Raw genomic sequence first — 27,008 nt, 5'->3', positions numbered from 1 at the left:
TCTGTTGAACAGTCCTGGTCTACTTGCTATTATTGATATGCATGTTTTCATCTTTTTGTTCTCGCTAATGGCAGTTGAATTTATGGAGTAGACTCTCCTCCAAGGATCTAAGTCCATAATATTTATTGACTGAAATGTCCAAGTATAATAATTCAACATGTGATCAAATTTAATACAGCTCAGAGTTAAGACGCCTTGGATGGTGGGGGAAGCAGAGAACATTGCCACAGTTGCTAGAGCAGTTCTGCCATTAGTCATGTTCCTGTGGAAATGTCTGAGAACAGGATAGAGGAAGACTCTGCGTTGGAGAGGTAGGTAGAGCTAGCAGTGGAAGGTAAGGACAGCGTAGGACTGGATTTCTGTGGGAATCAGCGACGGCAAGCCACAAAGCTCTATTTCCATTCTCCACCTGGTGAAGAAGATTCTATTGTGTTCTGTGGAATTGCCACTTCTTGCATATTAAAGTCAGAGTTTGATCCTATACTGTTTGCACTGATGAAATGTTAGTGAAACTCTTTTTATATCTCTGTCAGAGCGATGTTGGCGAGTTCACACACATTTAATAACATTACATGAATTCATTGCCGAGAGTAAGCAGGGTCGTTTTTCTCTGAGCCATGCTGTTATTCAAATTTCCATTTGTGGTTTGTGCCATAGGGAAGAAGTTGATGATTTTGAAAACACACGTCTGATTTAGCAGGGGAAAATTTTCAATTTTAGTTTGTAAACATTTGAGACCCCCAAATGTGATGTTTGTTATGTAATCTAACAGTTTGCAGGGGGAAACTCTATCCCTACTGGTTTCAGAGAGAGTTGAGTCATATCCTGTGAATGTGAAGCAACGGTATTTAAACATCACGGGTTCCTCTTACTTTCATTCTAAGTCGCTGCTGTTCAGAGCAGCAAGTGTTCTCTGCAAAGAGGCTGCTACTAGCCCTGAGAGGAGTACAGCCTCTCTTGCTGGGATTCAGTAACGAAAGCCAAGTCTGAAGATGCAGTTCTGTCACTGGAGTGAAAGATGTTTTGTTTATTTCTAATCAACTATGCTGTATAGCTGCAAGCTGAAAGGTGCCTGTAATTTGCCAGTTATCTATAATAAGGTAAGTGTTATATTTTGATTTATTCAGTGTATTGTGGCAGCCTTGAATTAATGTGGCTGTTATAGTATGTGATCATGCCTCAGAAAATGCCTTCTCACAGGATCTTAAAGGTGGCTTGGAGATTCTTGTGCAAATAATTTTGAATTTATGATACAGCCCATTTGTGAGATACTTAATAGATTGATATTGCTTGCATGATAGTTTTTAATGATCAATATAGTGCCTGAAATGTGAAAACATTGTAGTAGCTTTGTATTGTTTTTAAGGATTAAGTAGTACCAGAATCATTGTTTTTCTTCTTGCTACCCTGTCATCTTGGTTAAAGGTAAAATGTAAATGCATAAAATTCCTATGATTATATTTGGATTTTATTCAAAATAATGATAGCTCAGTAACTGTATTTCTCCATTACAAAAAAAGTGGTCTTAGTGATTTTTAGAAAGTTGAAAAGTAGTGTCTCTTGCTTTGACTTCTTATTTAAGTGAAAGGCCATCGTTTTTAAACTTCTCATCCGTTTGTTTCGAATTGTATATGAGTTTATTATCATAAGTCTGTCTCCTGAGCTGTTGTTGGAGACACTCATATATACATTGTATGGATGGAGAAATCTGTGGATTAGAGAAGTGGACAAGAGGTTTGCTTTTGAAATTCTTGAAGATGGCTGAGGAAGGTGGGAATGGAAAACAGGAATGTTGTCTTGGTTTTTTATTGATTAAAGAAATGGTATCAAATCAGAGCTAAGGTGTATCTGGTATCATATCACTCTGGATAGTCATATTTAAGGCATTTGAATTCTTCTGAAGTAGAAAAGGTTAATTTGATTGTGAGAGCTACAGCTGTGAATTTGTGAGATGTTGATGAAGGGATTTTCTATCTTTAGTGACAGTTGGCATTAGAATACTTTTTCTTCTTAACTGACCCACTGTCATGCTTAGAGATTATTTCATTTCTATTCAAAATCATGCCCACTACAAAATTGCTAGACTCTAACTACAACTTGGAGGTTATTTTCCATTAGATATATACATTTAATAACTCATGTTTTGCAAAGGCTGAAGTGAAGGCATGAAATTTTCCTCTTCTGTGAAGGGGAAATTAAATTTAGTTTAGCTTCTAACTATTTAAAAGCAGTATTCTGAATTAGAAAAGGAAAACTTCAAAGAAAATGACTTAGCAGTCTGTGACTCTTGGAGACCTTGCATAGTGAAAAGGCACATATCCCAAAATATGAGAACGCAAGAGGTTATAAATAGAACAGCCTGATGTTTGATATATAGAAAACTCTGCTTTTATGCCTGGACAAGGGTGGAGCTGTTCTGTTAAGTATTCTCCTTGAGACTGTTTCCTTATGCTATATGTGAATTAGGAAATGTCAATAAAGCGATAGAATGTAATAATCTACATCAAGACAAAAGCGTATCTTATTACAATTGACACTGTTTCTGATTCTTAAATCTGGATTATAATGCCCATCCAAACTGTTATTGTGAATGAAAACTCAGGCTGATGAAATGCTGTAAAACTCAAGTTTTGATAATATGCTCTGTTACAAATGTAGACTTAATTTTAATGACACTGTACAGCCAACTGGTAATTACCTGATTAGATTGCTTCTCCTCCTTCCTCTCTGTTTCCCTCATCCTTTGGCTGTTTTCCTGCTCCTTTGCACATCCAAGAGGAGTGTGGGTAATGGGCAGAGAGACAGGAGGAAAGTGAATAGACCAAACAGGGTACCGTCTCTATTTCTCACCTCTCGTAATGGTTCTGGTGTGGAGCGAGGTCAGAAAGAGGTTAGATTTAATGGCAAAAATAAGTCTTTTAGATTTCAATTATTTAGGAAATTCCTTGACCTTTGAGACAAAAAATAATTGGGAGCATGGTTGGGACAAATTTATCTACCTTACAGAATTATTGCAAAGAGGTAGTATCACATCTGTTGTATAATTTTAACTATAATGTTTTATATATGTTTCTGTGGAATTGTTTTTGTGTCTTCTTGAAGGAAAAGCACTGACAAGATATCAGAGATACTCAGAATTCCACTCTGGATTCAGACCATTTATTTTCAGAAGTGAGGGTCTCCTTTTTCTCTTATTTTGTAAACTATTTTACTTGTGAATTTCTAGCTTATATGAAAATAGTATGCAAAGGTAAGCTCCAAAAATAAAAATAAAAACCTAATTTTACCTAAGCCTCAGTGCCGTTGGAAAATTTCAAATAGCTAAAGAAAACTCATCCTCACTCAAAAGATACTTACCAAGTGGCAATTACATCTTATCTTTAATCTAAAATCAACACCCAGTTAGGGGCTACATTAGCAGAAGCACATAACATAAAATTTTAAATATTTTTCTTTATAAGTAAAGCTTTGTCTGAAGGGTTCAGGGTGAGAAACTACAGAGTAGGAAGAAATTATTTTATAGAGTACTTTTTCTGACTCCTGAAAACTAAATCTTTCTGGGTTATGCTTTACATCTTAGAGTCTCTAGTGAATCCTACTGGATAGCAAAAGGAGCACATTCACTGGGAAAAATAAATAGTGGTCGCTCTCCTTCCTACTTCTGAAAATCTGTTATGAGGGTCACATCTACTTCTGAAAATCACATGAGACTTTGTGAGAAAGCACTTGTGAACTCGACAGAGCTTGTAAATATCACTATCACCGAATAAGATATACAGAATTATATAGATATTTGAAGGTGAACTTAGATGTGTTTATCTTCTTACTTCAGGAAGAAGGGAATTAGGTCCAGAATGCTTAAGGAAAGTGCCTAACTTCGCTCAACTAGTACCTAAACCTGGATCTTTTTATCTCCTCAGTTAGCTAGAAATTGATCACAAGATTAGCTGTTTCCTGCTGTTAAGAGTGTTTCTGGGTTTTTATAAAGATAAATACTATTTGCAGCATTGGTGCACATCCTTATAGGAAACTATATCCTTGCAGAGTGTTTCACAGAAAACATATTGCCCTGTCTACAAGTTTTGTGGGCTGAGAATTCTCGTTGGCTCTAGTTTAACGGAGCACAAATTTGTGGAGTGAAAATCAAACTACAGCATCTGACTCTTGTGATCTCTTAGCGATTGCCACAGTAAAAGTGTCCAGGCTCTTCTCTGGAGAGTTGAATCATAAAAGTAAACATGTGAAATGAATGGGGGCTTGATTTTGTAGCTTTTAAAACTGCAGATAGTATGGTAGATTGTTCTGATGCTTGTTGAAAGTGGCTAGTAAAAAAGAGATTCTTCCAAAGGTTACCCTTAAAAAGAGATTAGGAAAATTAAAAAGAACAAATTAACTTCCATTCATTTCTGTTAGAATTGATCTGGCTCTTTTACATTTATGGAACACTATTTTTCAGAGAGATGAGATGGGAGAACAATGACTTTTCATAATTATAAAAGTTAATGACATATATCCTATGATGCTAATGAACAAATTAGAGTCATAAAGAAAAAAATTTTTAAAGCCTCTTAACACTAAAATTAGAAGACAGGTTAATTAAAAGGTTTCTTGTGTTGGTGGTATTAATAAGGTTTATATCTAATTCCTAAGAATTCAAAATAGGGTAACCATTTCCTTTAATAAAAAATGTGCCTCTCGTGAAAAGTATATACTATAATCTTCATTTCCTGTGTTCTAATTTATACCTTCAATAAATAAGTGGAATTTAACATCATGCAATCTTATGAACAGATCCTAGGTCTGCTTTGTAATAAAATTCAAGTGTACCTTGATTCCAAGAACTGCATAAATCTATAACTGGTAGGAGATAAAGGAAAACTGATTTGAAAAGACCTTGATGCTGGAAAAGATTGAAGGCAGGAGGAGAAGGGGACGACAGAGGATGAGATGGTTGCGTGGCATCACCGACTCAATGGACATGAGTTTGAGTGAACTCCAAGGAGTTGGTGATGGACAGGGAGGCCTGGCGTGTTGCAATCCATGGGGTCACAAAGAGTCGGACACAACTGAGCAACTGAACTGAACTGATGAAATGAATAGTTTGAAAACTTCACTAAACATAAGGGTGGTGAGATTGTGTGTGATCTGAGGGACAGAGCTCTGGGCTGTAGGGTGGGTAGTGGGAGAAGCAGTATTTTTTTGTACCCTTGATACCTCCTGTGGTTTTGGAACTGACAAGGAAGCCCTTGTCTTCTTTTGATTTTGTTTTCTTATCTACAAAGTTGACAACACATGTCCATGCTAGATGACAGTCCCACACACCCTATAGGTACTTTGTAAATACTGGTTACTCACCCTATGAACATCAAGGTGGGTGAAGCACTTTCAGGTCAATCCCAGAGTCCATAGAGGTACCAGTGTCGTTAAGTACCAAGTGCTGGGCTTAGTTGCTCGGTCATGTCTGATTCTTTGTGACCCAGTGGAGATTCCCAGGCTCCTCTGTCCTTGGGGATTCTCCAGGTAAGAATTCTGGAGTGGGTTTCCATGTCCTCTTTCAGGGGGTCTTTCCAACCCAGGGATCAAATCCAGGTCTCCCACACTGCAGGCAGATTCTTTACCATCTGAGCTATCAGGGAAACCCATGATTACTAGAGTGGGTAGTCTATCCATTCTCCAGGGGATCTTCTTGACCCAGGAATTGAACCAGGGTCTCCTGCATTACAGGTGGATTCTTTACCAGCTGTGCTACCAGGGAAGACTGTATGTGCCAAGGTTGCTAATGAATACCCCCTTGAGAGATACCCAAGTAGAAAAGCTTCAGAGATGATTTATTGGGTTTTAATTCCATCTTAATTCATTGAGGTACTCAAATTAGTCACTTTGTCTCCCTTTACTTGAGTCATTTCACTAGTGGGATGGATTAGTAATATTCCTTCATGGCAATTTACTGCATACCCAAATGTAACAAAACAAATTTCAAATTCTGCTCTCCACAAGTGTTTCTAAGATGAAAATAGCAATAATGGCTAACAAGTCAGTCAGTCTCTATAATATATTTTAATGAACTGTCTTAATTTATTTCTTAAAAGTACCTTATGGGATTTGGGCACTATTATTATTGTTCCCTTTCACAGGTGAAGAAACTGAAATATAAATTAGGTGACTTATCCCAACAATCACCCAAATGGTATTATAATGATCAGAGTTGAACCTAGGCAGTCAGGCTTCAGAGCCAAGATTCTTTATGTTCTGTGCTGCCTCCAGTTAGATTAGCTTGATCCCAGTAATATGAAGTGACTGCTATAAAGTACTACAGAAAGGAAAAGAAATCTTTTAAATGTTACGACATTTAATTATTTTGATGACTCCAGCATTCTCACTTGTGGTGAAACCCAGGCCTTTATGAATCAGAAATAAACTGAAGTTATTTGGGAATTCATAGAGAATGAGGCCAGTAATAATGCAAAATGCATTGGGAATGAACAGACATAACCAGTCCTTCTAGGGAATCTAGTCTTGGGTGCTGTGAAAAGATTTCATATTTTTGAGAGAGAAACAACTTTCAATGCACACATTGTCAGCAGTCCTAGGAAAGCTTCTGGAAATTTGTGTGTTTTAAGGGAGAATTAATGTCATGTCCCCTTTTCTTTGTCAACTCTAAGAATTCCTGATAAAAGTCATTTGTGGGAAGGAGCATATTGAGTGAATAGTAGAAGGATTTTAGGTCCATTATGTGACTACATCCATTTTGATCTGCCTTCTCCAAAGATTCCACAAATTATGCTTGAAATTCTTGGGTAATTTTCTTTTTTAAAAAACTTATTTTTAATTGAAGGATAATAACTTTACAATATTGCATTGGTTTCTGCCATACATCACTGTGAATCAGTCATAGGTACACAGGTGGCCCCTCCCTCTTGAACCTCCTTCCCACCTCCGGGCCCTTCCCACCCATCTAGGTTGCAACAGAGCCCTGGTTTGGGTTCCCTGAGTCATACAGCAAATTCCCACTGGCATCTGTTTTACATATGGTAGTGTATATGTTTCCATGCTACTCTTTGTGTTCATCCCACCCTTTCCTCTCCCAACCCCGTGTCCATAAGACTGTTCTCTATGTCTGTGTCTCCATTGCTTCCCTGCAAATAGGTTCGTCAGTACCATATTTCTAGATTCCATATATATACTTTAATATATGCTTTTGTGTTTCTCTTTCTGACTTTCTTCATCTGTATGATAGGTTCTAGTTCATCCACCTCATGAGAACTGCCTCATATGTGTTCCATTTTATGGCTGAGTAATAGTCCATTTTCTGTATGTACCGCAGCTTCTTTATCCATTCATCTGTCGATGGGCATCCAGGTTGCTTCCATGTCCTAGCTATTGCAAATAGTGCTGCAGTGAACATTAGGGTACCTGTGTCTTTTTCAATTTTGGTTTCCTCAGGGTACATGCCTAGTAGTGGGATTTCTGGGTTGTATGGTAGTTTTATTCCTAGTTTGTAAAGGACTCTCCATACTGTCTTCCGTAATGGCTCTATCACTTTACATTCTCTTGGGTAATTTTCAAACGCTTGTGTTTCCTTAAGTCTCAAAGACAAGAACTTGCTTCAGGATGTTTTGTACCCTCAGTGCTCACACAGTGCTTAGCACACTATGAACCTTCAGGAAGGATGCCTAGCAAGTTGGCTGGCCAGCTGGATGGATGGATGGATGAATGAATAACAGTGGGAATGAACGGGCACATCCACATCTGCTCCAAGTCATGACTCACGTACCTAGACTGAATTGGGATCAGCCTATTACTGAACTTGTGAGTGCAAGGGAATGAAATGTGAAATGTAAAAGCATTTAGTTCAGTTCATCTCATACTTCATCATCTGATGGTTTTCAATATAAAACTGACATATCTAGAAATCATTTCTTGCCACAAGCTTTTCCCACTGCATCATGTTAGAGATTCTTTAATTACACTATGGAACCATAGTTGGTTTACTTCCTTAATTCAAAAGCTAAATTGATACAGATATATACATACATAATTGACAAGTGTTATACATGTGCATAGAGAGAAATAATAAAATTAAAAGGTCAAAATAAATGTGAACAGCCAAATTAATGGGAATTGTCAGAATTTGACTATTTTAAAATTTATTGTGGAAGGCAATAAAAATTTCAGAAGAAACAATTGAAGCAGCATTTCAAAGGAAAGAAAGGTATTTTTTAAAATAATTTTAAAATATAGACTTCTTTCAGTCTTAGAACTGAAACTTGGTTTTTCCACAAAATTTCATTAGAGAGCTCAAATAAGAGGTCTGGTAATCCAGGTTTGTTTGGCATAATCAGTCAATTTTAAAGGATTGTTTCCAAAATGAGAATGGTGACTAAGGGCTTGGGTTAGGAAATGCTGCAGATTTTGAGAAAAGGTATTAAGGTCATTATTGTTTCAAGTTTTCCAGTGGGGAAAACACAGAGAAAACATTCCTGTAAAAGCATCTGTTCAAAAATAAAATATATACAAGTTTTAGACAATAGGAGCAACTCTATTGCAAAAATTACACATTTATCCTTGACCCAAAGCAGTCATTAAAAACAAAACATTAAAAAAAAAAGAAAAAAATCCCAATCAGCAAGAAATTATTGGATAAATATTCTTTTCCCTGGTCTTAAACACCATAGCGCATGTTCACTATTCAAAGATGTTCTAATTTTTTGTGTCCAGGTGTCTGGTGTTATTTGAATTTCATTTGAGTCCTGTGGCTCACTGTTTTCTCAAGAACCATCTTGCTTACAAATAGAATGTTCCGTGTCAGCAGTCAGTGGCGAGGGTTACCCTGCTCAACAGTGGACTGCCTTTTACATCACAGAGTCTGGCCCTCGGTTTCAACGTTCTTCCAATGAAGGATTCACCTTGTAGCCTTGCTCACATTTTCCAAAGACTAGGAACATTTTTTAAGACAGAATTCTTGACTTGTTTTTTTTCTTATCAATTCAGTGGTTGCTATGAATATTGAAATCAATTCTGAAACAATTACTTCCAAGTTTATCTGGCCACACTGTCTAGAAAGCTTTGGCTAAGCCCATGCCTGGAGTTTGAGAAATGTTTATGCTATCGATAGAGAGACAACACACACACACACACACACACACACAATGAGGTTAATCAGTTAGATAGTTAATGAATGATGAATTAATTAGTGACTATCTCATGGTAAATGTGTACTCTAAATGTGTAAATAGCTATAAGGAATCATTAATACACCAGACATAAGAAGACTCTAGCCTTATTATCTGTTTTAAATCATTGACAAATAGCACAGAATATTAACATTCAAGAGTTTTTGAAAAGGATATTGCAGTTCCAAAGATATCCAGATTACTACCAGGAAGTCACTAATATCAACAGGGAATATGACTTCTTAGGTCATATGACTTTCAAGAGACAGTATTAAGGTGGTTATTGTTCAACCTTTCCAAGGGAGTAAAAAATAGAAAATTTTCCTGTAAAAATATTTGAACAAGCGAAACTAAATAGGGTAAAAAATATATGGAAATTTGAGACGAGGGAAGCAAATGTTTTAGAAAAATAGTTTTGTTCATGGATCCTACATGGTGATGCAGAGAGTAGAGGTCCCATATGAGTGATTTTTATATAACAGACACGAATATAACTTTTTAAGAAATCAACTAATGTCTTAAAGGGCTTCCCTTGTGGTTCAGCTGGTAAAGAATCTGCCTGCAATGTGGAAGACCTGGGTTCCATCCCTGGGTTGGGAAGATCCCCTGGAGAAGGGAAAGGCTACCCACTCAGTATTCTGGCCTGGAGAATTCCATCGCAAAGAGTAGGACTCGACTGAGTGACTTTCACATGTACATGTACAATGTCTTAAAACTATTATTTGCTACATTAAAATACATATCTAATTGTACTCAGAGATCTTCCTCATCATGTCTGTTATTTTTTGTATGTTTTCATGAAAGACTGCTATTGCATTTTACTATTTTAATTGAAGGTTTTTTTTTAAACAAAAATTAAGGTCAAAGTTAATGAAAAGCTAAATAGCAGTTTTATCTAAAAAGTACAATATTATTTTATTTAATAAGTAAAATAAGTTCAACATAGTGTGCCAGTGGTAAAATTTCTGGTTTCTTCCTTTACCTGAGCAGCATGTGATTCATATTGACAGCTTCTGGAATTAGAAGGTGCCTTAAGATAGACTAGCTCAACTCCTTATATTTTCAAATGAAGAATATTCTGACACGAGTAAATTAAATGACTTTTCCGAGATTATATACACCCAACTCACAACAGAGTCAAGCTGAACCTGGGGTTCTCACATGCAACAATGCAGTCTTTTTACTCTCTTAGTCACTGAGAGCATCATTTTCTGAACTTAGTATTCAAATGCTGCATTGGATTTTCTCTTCATCTTTAAGTTGCTCAGTCGCGTCTGACTCTTTGCAACCCCATGGACTATACAGTCCATGAAATTTTCCAGGCCGGAGTACTGGAGTGGGTAGTCTTTCCCTTCTCCAGGGGATCTTCCCCAACCCAGGGATCAAACCCAGGTCTCCTGCATTGCAGGCAGGTTCTTTACCAGCTGAGCCACAAAGGGAAGCCCAAGAATACTGGAGTGGGTAGCCTATCCCTTTTCCAGTAGATCTTCCTGACCCAGGAATCAAACCGGGTCTCCTGCATTGCAGGTGGATTCTTTACCAACTGAGCTATGAGGGAAGCCCTTTCACTTCATACTAAAATTTTAGTTGTGCACAGCATAAATCAACTTAAGTTTGCCCCAATTTCCTTTCAGCCATATACATTTTTTACCATATATTTGGAAGGGCATTTTTTTTTTAAACCCACAGTTTCTCCGTAGAAACTTTTCCTAACACCTGTACGCTTACTTTTGTTCTATGCACTTGGCCATGAATATGCACTTGTAATTACAGAAGTGGGCCCACATTTAACCACTCTTACAGATCTAAAACTGGTTAGATTTTCCACCCCCTCCAACTTTCCAGAACCTCAACACAAACTCTTACATCAAACTGACAGAAAACTCCATAAACGGAAATTATTGTATTAGGAAACAACACACACATCACTTCAAATCATTCAACCAAATAAATGGGAACAATTATTGAACAATGCTCCGTACTAATAACTATTCTTTTGTCATCAAAGTAATGATGAGCTGCAAGTTCCCAGCCCCATTGCCTCTCTGCGTGGCTCCTGCAGAAGCTGGGCGGCCACACCCAGGCGGAGGCGGTCAAGGCACAGGGTGCTCTACCTCTCCAGGTGGAAGATTCTCTTAGGAGATGGCCCAGGTAAAGGCGGCAGCAGATAATCTGGTCCACTGTCTTTCTTTTAGATATGAACCAGCAAAGTCTGTGCTTGATTGGGATTCTTATTTGCAGCTGCAGTGGCGAGTGAGGAAGCGACTTTTTCCAGCATATTCTTCAAAACGCTAGTTCTATGAAATCAGCATTCCGTAATCAAGTAACTGGGAAAACGGCAGATTGTTTTCCGCCTCTGAATATTCACACTGGAGGCAAAAAAAAAAAAAAAAAAAGCATCAAAAGCTTGAAAATTGGGGATGGTGGTTGTTTAATATTCCTTAACCCAATATTTCCCAAATAAATCCATTTTCAAAATATGACCTATTAACATTATGAAACACACTTGGGAAACACAAAATAGACATTTTTCTCACTGACTGTATGTCCTGGAAAGGGTGGTTTTGGAAATGTCAATTTACTGTTCCCTCGGGGGTCTCTGTCCCTGTTTTTGTTTGTCAGTTGCTAAGTCTTGTCTGACTCTTTGCAACCCCATGGACTGCAGCACACCAGGCCTGCCTGTCCATCACCAACTCCCAGAGCTTGCTCAAACTCATGTCCATTGAGTCGGTGGTACCATCCAACCATATCATCCTCTGTCATCCCCTTCTCCTCCTGCCTTCAATCTTTCCCAGCATTAAGGTCTTTTCCAATGAGTCGGTTCTTTGCATCAAGTGGCATCAGTCCTTCCAATGAATACTCAGGGTTGATTTCCCTTGGGATTGACTGGTTTGATCTCCTTGCTGTCCGAGGGACTCTAAGAGTCTTCTCTAGCACCACAGTTTGGCGCTCAGCCTTCTTTGTGGTCCAGTTCTCACATCTGTACATGATTATTGAAAAAGCCATAGCTTTGACTATACAGACCTCTGTCAGCAAAGTAATTTCTCTGCTTTTTAATATGCTGTCTAGATTTGTCATAATTTTTCTTCCAGGGAACAAGTTTCTTCTAATTTTATGGCTGCAGTCACTATCTGCAGTGATTTCAGAGCCCAGGAAAATAAAATCTGTCACCGTTTCCACTTTTTCCCCATCTATTTGCCATGAAGTGAAGGAATTGGATGACAGCCTCTCATAACATGAGCTCAAGACGGAACGTAAGAATAATTTTGACTTTGAGATTTTTAACTTCGTTCAATAATGCCCAAGGTGCTGTTTCTCTGAGCGGGTTTGATGATGAAAGGACAGAGGCTCAGGGCAGAGAGTAATAAACCGCTGAAGTGGGAGATGGAGAAAGTTTCACAGAAATGCCCCTTTAGGCTACATTGAGCAGGGTGTATTGATGTTTTCCAGGTGGATAAGAGCATAGGTGTAGAGGCACCACTCAACATAAGAGTTCAGGAAACTGTTGTTGTTGTTTTAAAAGTGTCTTTGAAGTCTGAGGTGGAAAGGGGTGTGGCTGACGAGGCAGGCCAACCCGAATCCACTCCTTGAATTCTTTTGCTGCTGCGCTGAGAAGCTTGGCAACCAAGCCTCAGCAGCAGAGAGCAGTTGAACCGGGAGGCTGGATGAAGAGAAAACGAAAGCAGGGAGGAAACTGAGAGTCTGTTGCCTCTGGTCAAAGAATACCTTCAGCAAGTGCCACCATGTGGGCTTGACCCCTCCTCTGCCCAAGGATAAGAGAGAATTAAGAGGCTCACTGGTGTGGGGCGTGGTGGGCTTCCTGAGAAGCTCAGCTGTATAGGATAGCTGGGCGGGTGAGCTGTGATGTGACCTGAGGGTATTATGATGAACTATAACAAGGAGCAGAAAGGGCAGCTGGCACCAGGCTTGAGAGAGGCTTCCTAATACATCCCATGGAAATAGGTGGAGAGTAGACAGGCTCGGAGCTGGAAGACCTGGGTTCAAATCTAGTCCTCCCCATGTGGTAGGTGACTTTGAGAACACTGTTTGACATCTCTGGGTTTGAGTTTCCTCCTCCAAAAACGAGAATGAAAATACCTTATTTGGAACAAGCTAGTGTAGGTCAGGAGAAGGCAATGGCACCCCACTCCAGTACTCTTGCCTGGAAAATCCCATGGACAGAGGAGCCTGGTAGGCTGCAGTCCATGGGATTGCTAAGAGTCTGACATGACTGAGCGACTTCACTTTCACTTTTCACTTTCATGCATTGGAGAAGGAAACGGCAACCCACTCCAGTGTTCTTGCCTGGAGAATCCCAGGGAAAGGGGAGCCTGGTGGGCTGCTGTCTGTGGGGTCGCACAGAGTCAGACATGACTGAAGCGACTTAGCAGCAGCAGCAGCAGCAGTGTAGGTCAGATATGGAGTGTAAGGTGAGCCCCCTCATGCTGCTGGTATTCCCACAATGCCCAAGGCTTTTCATATTATCATAATTCAAGCATACTCACCAGTCTAGCCATCTGTGAAGCAATCAATTCATGTGAGACCGTCTCAGGCAAAAATTGAAAAAAGCCTGTACTATGCAGGGTGAATCTGGCAGGAGAGTGATTGATTGGAATCTTGTTTACAAGCTCCTGTTTATATTTCCTCAGCCTTATGGAACTTGTTTTGTTCAGGATTTAATGAAACTAGGGTTAGGAGGATAGTCCTGTATTGCAGGACTGATGGGATGCTTCTTCGTACTGATTTTACTGGAAGAGAAGAGGAACTAGTCCAACTGTTTCTAGATGAGGTGAGGAGAATGGGGTCCACTGGTGCCTTCAGAGCCAAAGCCAGAATATGCTTAGCATCAATATACCAGCTGACCCCCAAAGACAACACAACACACACACACACACATACACACAGAGAGAGGGAGAGGGGAAGGGGAATTGTAACGAATAGTCTCATATTAAGTGAAAGTGAAGTCGCTCAGTCATGCACGACTCTTTGCAACCCCGTGGACACCAGACTCCTCCGTCCATGGGATCCAGGCAAGAGTACTGGAGTGGGTTGCCATTTCCTTCTCCAGGGAACTTCCCAACCCAGAGATCGAACCCAGGTCTCCCACATTGTAGACAGACGCTTTACCGTCTGAGCCACCAGGGAAGTCAGTCTCATCTTAGAGTCCTGAGAAATCCAATCATTAAGAAACCCATATACCCGTTAAACTTTTTTTACTCTAAAGAAAGACTTGTGTTTCTCATGAACCTATTAAAATGTCTCTAGCAGTTTTCTGTATAAAAATACCAGGAGAGAGTACAAATACATGAACTTTTTCACAAGTACATATTTCTTCTACCCATCCTGTTTTCTCAGAAGTTCAGCAGAGAAGCAAAATATAAAGTTCACCTTTCATAGGACTGCCAGATTTCAGTAAAAATCTAGAAAGTGTTTTATTTAAAACGGCCTCAGTTATGTGATTATAGATGCCATTCTGATTTTTAGGTCATTGACCTGTGCAGTGACCACAATCCCATAAGGTGAGACTTTCAACCTGAGGGGGCCTCAGTAGTCACATGCAGTTCACTGGTTATTTCAGTGCATTCCTCTCCATTCATTCAAGAAGGGGAAATTGTTTTTTGAGAGCCTTTGTGCCAGATACTGCGGGGACACATTTAGCAGATAAAAATGAACACAGTGTATGCCAACAAGAGGTTTTAATCACTCTCATGAGTATCGAATTATCAGCAGTACTGAGCGACATTAGATAAAGCAGACAATGATAGAATGTAATGGAAGTTAATTTAGATTATGGGTTCAGGGAAGTTGACTCTGAGAAAACGACTTTTAGGCTGAGTCAAGAGATGTGTAGATTTAATTTCGGTTTCCCATGATCTTTTTAAAATTTTCATTTTATATTGGAGTACAGTTGATTTACAGTGTTGTGTTAGTTTCAGATGTACAGCAAAGAGATTCAGTTATACGTATGTGGATATCTATTCTTTTTCACATTCTTTTCCCATTTAGCTTGTTGCAGAATATTGAGCAGAGTTCCCAGGGCTAAAAAGTAGGTCTTTGTTGGTTATCTATTTTAAATATAAAAGGGTATATATTGTCAACCCCAAACTCCAAATTTATCCCTTCCACCTTTTTCCTCTGGTGGCCATCAGTTTTTCTCAGTCTGTGAGTCTGTTTCCATTTTATAAATAATTTCATTTGTATAATGTTCTTTAGATTCTACATATAAGTAATAGCATGTGATATTTGCCTGACTTACTTCACTTAGTATGATAGTCCCCAGGTCCAACCATGTTGCTGCAAATGGCATTATTTCATTCTTTTTAGTGGCTGAGTGATATTCCATTATATATATGTGCCACATCTTTATCCGTTCATGTGTCAGTGAACATTGAGGTTGCTTCTGGGTCTTGGCTATTGTAAACAGTGCTGCAATGAACATTGGAATGCATGTATCCTTCTGAACCGTGGTTTTCTCTGGATATATGCCCAGGTATGGATCATATGGCAGCTCTGTTTTTAGTTTTTTAAGGAACTTACATATCCCATACTGTTCTCCATTTTACAATGTACATTGCCACCAACAGTGGAGGAGGGTTCCCTTTTTTCTCCACACCCTCTCCAGCATTTATTGTTTGTAGACTTTCTTATGTGGGCATCCTGATTGGTGTGATTTTTAAGTTTAGGTTTAGCGAAAACTAGGTAAGGTACCCAGCACAGTATTCATTACAAAACCTGCCCAGGAGATTCAGATCTACTCTATTTCCTTATCAGTGAGGAGATATCTCCTATCAAACCACGCTGTCCTTGGTGGTTTGGTCCTTGTTGGTGGGCTGCAATGTGCTACCATCAGTTCTGGCTTTGGAGAGTTGTAGGTAAACCCAGGGTTTTCTGTGGCCCCGCTTGGCCCCACCACCTTTCCAACTAGCCTTCATTGAGCATGTTCTCTGTGTGAATTTCTGCACAAATCTTCTTTATTCAATATTTCTCTGCACATGAGCACCCTGCCCTCTCTCTTCCCCTGCATTCCTGTCTATTCAGTTTGCCGATAGTTCTCTGTCTCCTCTACTTGAGAATAATTTCCTGGAGCCCCTGGCACCCTACAGGACTTCCCCTGAACCCAAGACATTCCCAATGAGGAATGTCAACCTGTTGTCCCTCCATCCCCCAAACCACCTCACCAGGTCATTCCCTTCCAATTAAATCCATACGTGCATGGTTACGACAAGAATGAGCTCTGTCGTCCTTCCCTAGACTTTGTGATTCTACTTCTACATTCACCCCTCGGGGAATGGGACTCTTGTGACATGAGTTCACCAAGCCACAACCCAGACCTGCCTTTCTTCTCTCTCTTAGCCACCCTTCCCTTGATGACTCAGCTCCACACATGGCCAAAACCCTGTGCGTAATTGGTGAGGTCCTGGTGGTATGAGGGGACAGTAGCAGTGCTTAGACTGGGATCAGACCACAGTGGATTCGCCCAAAGAGAAAGATACCGTCATCCTCTAGAGTGGGCTTGAAAAGGACTAGATTTAAATTAGATGTCCAAGGATCCAAGGGTAGTAATGAAGGAACTAGAGTTACTTAGGATACTGGAAGGTTTGGCGCTCCCTAAAGATATTCCCTGATGTGTACTGCAGGATTGGAGTCCCTGTAGGAGGAAAAAGGACCTAGAGGAGGCTGGAGCAAGCCTTGCTGCCCAGAGTCCTCAAGGGCTGGGCGCTACAGCAGCAGAGAGCTGGCACGTCTCCAGCAGCATCTTTCCAGCACCTGTCCTCTTCTCAGGCGAGCCACACGGCTGGGATTCAGAATATCACGAGAGCAGCTGGCTGTGACTGCAGACCCCAGTGGGCCTTTCGTGGCTGAGGTGTTGGCAGATGTGTGAGAAGACAGCTTAGATGCGATCAGAGCGTGCTTGGGTGTGGGTGTGAAAAAGGACAGACTTCACCGCAGAGAACAGGAAGACAGTTCCCTCCTGGCTTTGTGGTGTCTGAGGTCTGAGGTTTCAAGGCTCCTGGGACCACTTACAGGAAGGGTTAGTCTTCTGTTTTTCTGTCTGAGACAGCCCCAATAGAGAGGAACCCAGAGGCAGGGGCTGCCAAGTTGAGCACATTTGCAGAAAGGCTGCCTTTGCTGTTCTTGCTTGGGCTTCCTATTTCCAGATGCAGACAAAGACACGCACACCAGATTCTGCCCTGGCAGGTAAAGCACCTGGCTGTGTCATCAAAATGTAGCATATTTTCTTGTATTTTATTCTGCTTATAAAAAAAATGTCTATACCTTCAAGCCTGAGTTGACTAAAGGAAGGTCCCTGTTAGCCAGTCCTTTATTGTTTAATGTGATCAACTTGGCTTCCGCGTCATGGAAGACCTCACAAAGTCAGTGAAAACTGATCTGAAGAGTGAGGAATCCATAAAAATGCTTATGCTATGCGGACTTTTAAATGATTTTTATGGTCAGTTTCTGTTATATCTGTTTCTATTCAGTGGCCTACCAAGAACATGGCAGAGCTCTCGCTATTGCATTCATAGGTTCCATCCCACCACCCCTTTCTGAGCAATCAGAGTGGGCGATGAGAAAAATAGGACACGTTTGAGAGAAAATGGGTGACTATACAAAAGACAAGTGCATTTCTTTGGCTGTCAAAATTAGCTATGAAAATTAAGATTGAGAACATCTGTCTTTATTATGTATGTAGCACAGACTGTTCTGTTGTTTCACAGTCTTTCTGAGGGGGGAAAAAAAAGGAAAAGAAAGGAAAATTACCTGCTAGTCTCTCACGATCTCCTAAGTCTAATTCGCTTTTGGCTATAAAAGTTATTATTGATATTAAATAATGTTATTTGCAAATATTATAATGTTTGCAGTTATATATTAAAATGTTTGCTGTTTCATTTGCAGACCATATATTATAAAATTGGAAAAGTCATCTAAATACAGTCATCATAAATTTCAACATAGAAATGACTACCAGTGTTTGTTAGCTCAGTGTTTAAATAGGCATCAGTTCAGTTCAGTTCAGTCACTCAGTCGTGTCCAACTCTTTACGACCCCATGAATTGCAGCACGCCAGGCCTCCCTGTCCATCACCAACTCCCAGAGTTTACCCAAACTCATGTCCATCAAGTCAGTGATGCCATCCAGCCATCTCATCCTCTGTCGTCCCCTTCTCCTCCGGCCTTCAATCCCTCCCAGCATCAGGGTCTTTTCCAATGAGTCAACTCTTTGCATGACGTGGCCAAGGTATTGGAGCTTCAGCATCAGTCCTTCCAATGAACACCCAGGACTGATCTCTTTTAGGATGGACTGGTTGGATCTCCTTGCAGTCCAAGGGACTTTCAAGAGTCTTCTCCAACACCACAGTTCAAAAGCATCAATTCTTCGGTGCTCAGCTTTCTTCACAGTCCAACTCTCACATCCATACATGACCACTGGAAAAACCATAGCCTTGACTAGACGAAGCTTTGTTGGCAAAGTAATGTCTCTGCTTTTGAATATGATATCTAGCTTGGTCATAACTTTCCTTCCAAGGAGTAAGCGTCTTTTAATTTCATGGCTGCAGTCACCATCTGCAGTGATTTTGGAGCCCAAAACAATAAAGTCTGACACTGTTTCCACTGTTTCCCCATCTATTTCCCATTAAGTGATGTGACCACATGCCATGATCTTCGTTTTCTGAATGTTGAGCTTTAAGCCAACTTTTTCACTCTCCTCTTTCACTCTCATCAAGAGGCTTTTTAGTTTCTCTTCACTTTCTGCCATAAGGGTGGTATCATCTGCTTATCTGAGGTTATTGATGTTTCTCCCAGCAATCTTGATTCCAGCTTGTGCTTCTTCCAGCCCAGAGTTTCTCATGATGTACTCTGCATATAAGTTAAATAAGCAGGGTGACAATATACAGTAATTAGGCATAGAAACTTTATTTTTGTACCCAGTTGTGAAAACCATACTAATGTAAACTGACATCAAGAAAGCTGCTGGGAACAGCAAAGGAAATGGAAGTGAATGAAATAGAAAGACCCTGACCCACCAGGCAGTTGAAGACTTAATGTATTTACTATTCACTACATGTCCTCAGAGTATGAGACGCCACAGAAAACTCAGCCATAGAGCTGCTAGAGCCTCTACACCTGACATCAGCCACTGAGGCTGTTGACGTATTAAATTAGACCTTCCTGGTTCTGTGTTTTCTTTTATTTTCCTTTCTAAAAGTGACTGTGGCCAGATTCCTATGCTTACTGTCCCTTAGAATTAGATGTTTATTGTCCTTGTCTGTCAACAGTCTCTTTCTCCCCTCTCCTCACCTAGACACCTTGCTGTGAATTAAATCTATTTTCTCTGGTTGAGTATTTTTTAGGGGGAACCTACCCAAGACATTATCTCTGTCTTTGTGAAACTTAAAGTCATATGTGGCTCAGTTTGCTTTCTAGTCTTGCTGAATTTATTATTCATTTTAACTTGATTTGAATATGATAATAAATTTAATAGAATAGAATAATTACTTCTTTTTTCCATATCAAAAAAGAAAGATCTTATTGAAAGACTGAATTAATTTAAGGGTTTATGTTTTAAATTGAGGTTAAGAAATAGATTGTCTAGCTTATTATGATAATGAATATTTAAAATATTTAAAAATATATGTGAATATATTTCATAGGTTAATAGTAAAATATATAAAATCTGTTTTCAGCAAGTTACTAATTTTTATATATTTTTGTAGTTCCTTTTGAATTTTTTATAGAGAAAAATCTATGAATAATATCAATTTTATTTCTTCCTTTCCAAATCATTTATTTTATGTTTTGTTTTCATCTTTACTGCTCTGGTCAGGACTTCTGGTAAAACACTGAGCTGAAGTGATGGAAATGGGTGCTGTGTTTCTTTCACAATCTTAAAGGGAAAAATTTAATGTTTTACTGTAAATAACAATGATATGTGTTATCATTTTATCATATTAGATTTCCATTGCTGACTTCCTAGGATTTTTGAAATTAATAGATATTAAATTTTATCAAATGTTTTTCCTATATCTTATGAGATGATCATATGAATTTTGTCTTTAATTTGCTAATTGGTGAATTATGCAAATTGATTTTCTGATAGTACCCCACTTTTGAATTCATAGAATAAGCCCATCTTGGTCATAATGTTTTATCATTAATATACATTGCTGGATTTAGTTTGGTAATATGTTGTTTGGAATTTTTACATATATGTTTGTGAGTGAAATTAGCTTTGTTTTTTTCTTTCTTGCAATTGCCTTGTCATGTTTTGGTATTACGTTATTGACATCAAAAAGTTGATCATTTTTTACATGCTGGTATATAATCTATATAACACTAAAATTATTTTTAGATAGAGGAAGATTTTAATTATTGGCAATATTTCTTAAATAGTTTTAATTATGTTCAAGTTTTCTAGTTCTTGAAATTTTTAAATATTTCAGGTATAAGAAATCCATTTTATATAAACTTCAATTGAATTGGCCAATTTTATGTATCTTCTTATTTTGCGGGAAATGCAAAAGCACTAAAAATTTTTGAGCAGAAAAATATCACAGTATTCATAGATGTATGCTAGATGAGTTGGATCAGGATTGAAAAACTGTTAACTCTTTATTGGATAGCAATTTAATTGGCAGCTATTAAAATCCTTTTTGAGATAGTCATACTCATCAACATCTCAACCATTAACAAAGTGATTGACTGTTTTGCTCAACTCTTTTAACTCTGTAAAATTTCTTATGAGATGGTTGTTGGTTTATTAAATGTCCAGTCATTCTTTAAAAAAAAAAAATTCTGTGGGTGGTTTCATATTCCATTCTTATACATCTTACTAGTGTGCTTCTGGGCCTTTGTAAATGTCTCTAACTCAAAGTTGCTCTGAGTAGAATTCATTGAATCAATGGTGGGCCTCAAACATTCTCCTCATGGACTGAGAACTCGTCTAAAATGCTGAGTTATTGTATTTGTTCTTAGGGTCACATGATGTTCGGTTTTATGTTCCATATGGGGTATTTACTAGTAACCCACTGAGTGATTTATCAATTACTAAAAATTAGTAATAAAAGTAACATGGTGAAGATTCTGAGGATGCTGTATCAGTAGAGTCCTAGGAAGTCCAGTTGTCACACCACAACTGGCAACATTTTGTAGCTCCTGTTGTGTACACACATAGTCAGAATCTTCAGATTCCTGGATTAAGGATTGGTTAGCAGTGTAGCATTAGTGCCATTTTTAGTTGATTGTGTCTGTCAGTTGCAGTTTTTTTTAATTAATGTATTTTTTATTGAAGAATAATTGCTTTACAGAATTTGGCTGTTTTCTGTCAAACCTCAACGTGAATCAGCCATAGGTATACATGTATCCCCTCCCTCTTGAACCTCCCTCCTCTCTCCCTCCCCATCCCACCCCTCTAGGTTGATGCAGAGCCCCTGTTTGAGTTTCCTGAGCCTTACAGCAAATTCCCGTTGGCTGTCTATTTTACATACGGTAAAGTAAGTTTCCATGTTACTCCCTCCATATATCTCATCCTCTCCTCCCCTCTCCCCTTGTCCATAAGTCTATTCTCTATGTCTGTTTCTCCATTGTTGCCCTGTAAATAAATTCTTCAGTACCATTTTTCTAGATTCCGTATATATGTGTTAGAATACAGTATTTATCTTTCTCTTTCTAACTCACTTTACTCTGTATAATAGGTTCTAGGTTCATCCACCTCATTAGAACTGACTCAAATGTGTTCCTTTCTATGGCTGAGTAATATTCCATTGTGTATATGTACTACAAACTCTATCCATTCATCTGTCAGTGGACACCTAGGTTGCCTTCATGTTCTAGCTATTGTGAGTAGTGCTGCAATGAACGATGGGATACACATGTCTCTTTCAATTTTGGTTTCCTCAGGGTATTTGCCTAGGAGTGGGATTGCTGGGTCATATGGTGGTTTTATTCCTAGTTACTTAAGCAATCTCCATACCATCTTCCTTGTGGGAACGTATCAACTTACATTCCCACCAACAGTGCAAGAGTGTTCCCTTTTCTCCATGCCCTTTCCAGCATTTATTGTTTGTAGACTTTATGATGAGGGCTATTCTGACTGGTGTGAGGTGATAACTCATTTTAGTTTTGATTTGAGTTGCAGTTATTTTTATATAAAAACTATCATCAGTTTTGGTTCACTATTGATTCCATTTGTTGTGAATAATTTGGTTAACCTCATAGTATGTAGATTACGTATAAATAATTGCATATAATAAAGAATTGTCTGGGAGTCTATATTTCCAATGATCAGCCCTTAAGGCATGAGTTGTATGAATCGTCCATGTTCAAAGTACATTTGGTACTAAACCTGATGTTTACACAGTTTGATTAGTTGTGATGTTTCATTGCTATCAGTCTTCCCTGCACCTCCATCTCGCTAATTCCCATTGGAAAATGGAGCTTGGTGGGGTAGGTTGGCTGTGTGGTTATTTACCTTGTTATAATTGGTCTCAGATAACAACCTTTTGTGGATTACCCATTAGAGGATTCCAGGGGTAAACATGCTATGATCAAACATGAAGCAGTCAGGAGTGAACACCCTGCATCAAAAATTCTTTTTTATTGTCTCTTAAGAAATACAGACTAAATGAACATTCCCTTGTGCCCTATTTTCAAAAGTGAGGCTTCTTCTGGAATTTATTTCTCTGCTAGTATAATCTTCTTACTTTGGGAGAGAGGTGAGAATCTTGCAGCTTAGTCTTTTTCTTATTTGGAACCAGTCTGTTGTACCCACACATACATCCTCTTTATTCACCTGTGAATGTGGTATCCATTTCTCTGTGTGTGTACGTGTGTGCCTAGTCACTCAGTCATGTCCAAGTCTTTGCAACCCCATGGACTGTAGCCTTCCAGGCTCCTCCATCCATGGGATTATCCTGGCAAGAATATTGGAGTGGGTTGCCAGTTCCTTCTCCAGGGGATCTTCCCAATCCTGTGACTGAACCCACGTCTACTCACATCTCCAGCTTGGCAGGCAGATTCTTTACCACTGAGCCACCGGGGAAGCCTATTTCTCTATGTATGTTGGGGGGAAATTGTCTTGAAAATTATGCAAGGAAAATTTTTTCCCAAAGATTAATTCTTAGACTCAGAAATAATAATAAATACATTGTCCTGACAATCACCATCATTTGCAGTGCGTATTAGAATATATTTGTGCATGTCTATTTGAATTTGGATAGATTTTTCTGGCTTAAAAAGAATTTTTAGATATTGAAATTAAATAATGCAAATGCAAGAAAAATCTGTGGGGACTGTTCAGGTTTTTTCTGACCCATCTTATGCTGAGGGAACTCTTGGATGGGTTCAAAATACCAGCCTCTTGGTCTTGTTCTTGCAGCTTATCTGATTCCTCGTTCATAAAGGAAGCTGGATTTTAGTATGAAGAGGGAACTCTGAAGCTCTTTTCTTGTAGCTTCAACTGGAGTGCACACTGCTCTGAACCTGAAGATATACTACCAACCAAGAGCTGAAAGTCAGGATAAATTATGGACCCAAATAAGTCACAGTATGTCAAGGCATTAACTGTGATGGGTTTTCCCAGCATCTGCTTTTTTGCCACCAACATATGTAACTCTTCAATGAAAAACATAAAGATCACTCATGAATAATCTAAAATCTTGCTTGAGTAAAGGTTTCAATACTATAAATATGTCAGAGACTGAAAAAAAATGAGTTATTGTAAGACTTTGTAAATACTGTGACCAGATCCCACTTACTGATCAAATTGGTGGAAATGGTCATTCTTGAATCACAATCTCTTGTCTGTTGATTGCTTTGCTTCCCATATGAAGTTCTTAACTACTAGCTGGGAAAATAATGTAACCTCTCTGAACCTCAGGTTCTTTATTAGAAAACAAAAAGTGAGTAGAGTGAGGAAGTACACAGACTCTGGAGTTCACCTGCAATTATAGCCCAACTTACAGCCCCTTAGTTGCAACTGCTTAGTCATGTCCAGATAGTGCTATTTGTAAAGAACCTGCCTGCCGATGCCAGAGATGAAGCAAGAGATGCAGGTTTGATCCCTGGGTTGGAAAGGTCCCCTGGAGAGGAGTATGGCAACCCACTCCAGTATTTCTGCCTGGGAAATCCCATGGACAGAGGAGGCTGGTAGGTTACAGTCCATAGAGTCTCAAAGAGTTGGACATGACTGAAGCTACTTAGTACAAATAATCATGTTCGCCTCTGTATAATTCAGTGTCCTTGTGTGTTAAACAATGATTGGCATAAGACAGCCTCCTGGTGCTGTCATGAGGTTCAAATAAGACAGTGAATGCCAAGAATCAAGCACAGTGCTTTCCACAAAGAAAGTGCTCAGTAAACATTAGTTATTAAAAACAACCTTGAGGAGGATTTGTGAAGACCAATTTGGAAATACATTGGAAATGCATTGAGATCAGAAAGGCCATGCATAAAATCAACCCAAGGGAATCTTTTACCTACTTCCATTTGTAAGAATTATGAGTCTGATTTTTTTTCCCCTTATTTATGTGTTTCATCAGTAGTTATTCTCCCTTTGGTTCATCAGCGCACACTTTTTTAGTCTTTTCTTTTTCTATATTTGGCATAAAAGGGTAAAAGAAAGATGTCAGAGAATCAGTGTGGCTGTATTTATATCAACCCATCTTGTATGACTGGCATGGTCTGTCATTTCCCAATGGAGTTGCCAAGAGATCAATGTCCTTCGTGACCTTTTCCTGGAATTAAAAGTACAGAAATGAGAATAGGTTAAGGGTAGATTCTTCTTTAAATATATCATCTGGAATTCTGCATAGAAAAAAAGTCATTTTCGATAGACCCATAAACTACCAACAGAGGGCAATTACCTTTTCAATTGTTGCAAAAACGAAAAAAGAGTCATATTAGTTCTTTCTTTATTGCTAAGCTTTGATACACCTGCAGATGTGACAGTTGGTTTTGTTGTGGTTTGTGTTTCCTTTTTTCATCTTTCTGAGTTTAGCAGTTAGTTGTGCTTTGCAAGGCTGTTTATTAGCAATTGGGGTGCATTTTCCAACAGAAATAATTTTATGAATAAAGACCAACTTCCTAGAAACTGGAAACCCAGAGATCTGTTTAACCCACTGATTATTAAAAGTAAGCTAGTGAGGGTCTCACAGGTCTGCAGAAGCTGGTCACCCAGGATGCCGGAGCTGCCCTGCTGCACGGGACAGGTCCTTGCCTCCTTCACTTCCCTTTGGTAGCAGGCAGATTAGGCACCCGTCCAGCTTCAGAAACCTGGAATAGATGTTCCAAAGAGACAGACGTGAGAGATGGGAGAAGAGTGTGGCTGATGCTCTAGAGACAGAAGAGCTAAGGAGCTGATTAAGCGTAAGCAGAGAATAGCCAACTGTGACCTGCAAGGCGCACTTCTTATTTCCATACTGACGTCTCTTTTCTGTCTCAACAAAGATCTGAGGGTTGAGCTACATATTTCCTTTTCCACCATCCTCAGTTTGTTGCCTTTGACTAGGATTTCTGTGTATCTTGGGTTCACACAATAGAGAAAGCTCTAAATTTCCTTCTCCCTTGCCTTTTAAGAAAGGGTGAGGGATCTTATTCCAAGTGATAAAAGATAGTCGATGAGAAATAGTGTTCTTATGTTTACCTCTCCCGCACCCATCCCTTGACTACTATCACCACCCTCCACATCTATGCTTTCTCACTTCTATTTTGCACTTTGATCTGCTGCAGACAAAGTTCCAATAATAAAACTTCAGACAGAGAATGGGCTCAATGAGAAATCTGCAACTTTTCAGAGAATAATCTTAACTCAGCTCTTAAATGCATATGGTGGCAAGACATGTTTCTGAGCTCTTGGGTCCCAGTGAAAATGGTGATGCTGGACCCAAGGGCCTGGGATGGGAGCTGACTGGACCAGACTGGGGTCAAAGAACTACACATTTTGAAAGCAAAGAGTGTCAGAGAAACTCTTTAGCGTTTGGACTCATCCCTGGTGTGATGCAAAAAGAGGACTACTTTGTCCCTAGTGGCAGAAAACTCTGCGACCACAACAGGCAGGAGGAGAGAAGGGAACATTCCCACAGTGTTATCTACATGGAAATCTTTTATCTCCACACTTCCTTTTATTTTTATTGAAATCTATGTATAATTAAAAAGCAGAGATATCACTTTGCTGACAAAGGTCCATATAATCAAAGCTATGGTTTTTCCAGTAGTTTTGTACGGATATGAGAGCTGGACCATAAAGAAGGCTGAGTGCTGAAAACTGATGCTTTAGAACTGTGGCGCTGGAGAAGACTCTTGAGAGTCCCTTGGTCAGCAAAGAGATCAAACCAATCAAAACTAAAGGAAATGAGTCCTAAATATTCATTGGAAGGACTAATGCTGAAGCTCCTATACTTTGGCCACCTGATGCAAAGAGCCGACTCATTGGTAAAGCCCCTGATGCTGGGAAAGATTGAGGCAGGAGGAGGAGACAGCAGAGGACGAGATGGTTGGATGGCATCACTAACTCAATGGACCTGCATTTGAGCAAACTCTGGAAGATAGTGAAGGACAGAGAAGCCTGGCGTGCTGCAGTCCATGGGGCCTCAAAGAGTCAGACATGACTGGAGCGACTGAACAACAACAACGTTGCAAGTTTGTTGTCGTTTGGTCTCTCAGTTGTGACCAACAGTTTGTGACCCCGTGGACTATAGTCTGCCAGGCTCCTCTGTCCATTGGATTTCCCAGGCAAGAGTACTGGAGCCAGTTGCCATTTCTTTCTGCAAAGGATCTTCCTAACCCAGGGATGGAACCCACATCTTCTGCAAGTCTCCTGAATTTCAGGCAGATTCTT

At 39.3% G+C, this 27,008-nt stretch overlaps 1 protein-coding gene across 8 annotated transcripts in view; it reads left to right on the top strand.

Annotated features, from left to right (window-relative positions):
• The window catches only part of MCTP1 (multiple C2 and transmembrane domain containing 1), a 559,844-nt gene that overhangs the window by 190,234 nt on the left and 342,602 nt on the right, over positions 1–27,008 (top strand). Inside the window, exon 1 of one of the 8 annotated variants that reach the window (XM_055565027.1) lies at positions 894–1,100. The exons of the other annotated variants lie outside the window; for them this stretch is intronic. Within the exon in view, the coding sequence (XP_055421002.1) occupies positions 1,044–1,100 (57 nt within the window). The 5' untranslated portion in view covers positions 894–1,043. Of the gene's footprint in view, positions 1–893; positions 1,101–27,008 lie in introns of those variants that run through there. 8 annotated transcript variants of the gene reach the window in all.

Source organism: Bubalus kerabau, chromosome 1, assembly GCF_029407905.1.
Source record: "Bubalus kerabau isolate K-KA32 ecotype Philippines breed swamp buffalo chromosome 1, PCC_UOA_SB_1v2, whole genome shotgun sequence".
NCBI classification, from domain to species: Eukaryota; Metazoa; Chordata; class Mammalia; order Artiodactyla; family Bovidae; genus Bubalus; species Bubalus kerabau.
The sequence above is the reverse complement of the archived record's forward strand: the minus strand, read 5'-3'. Positions and strand labels throughout refer to the sequence as shown.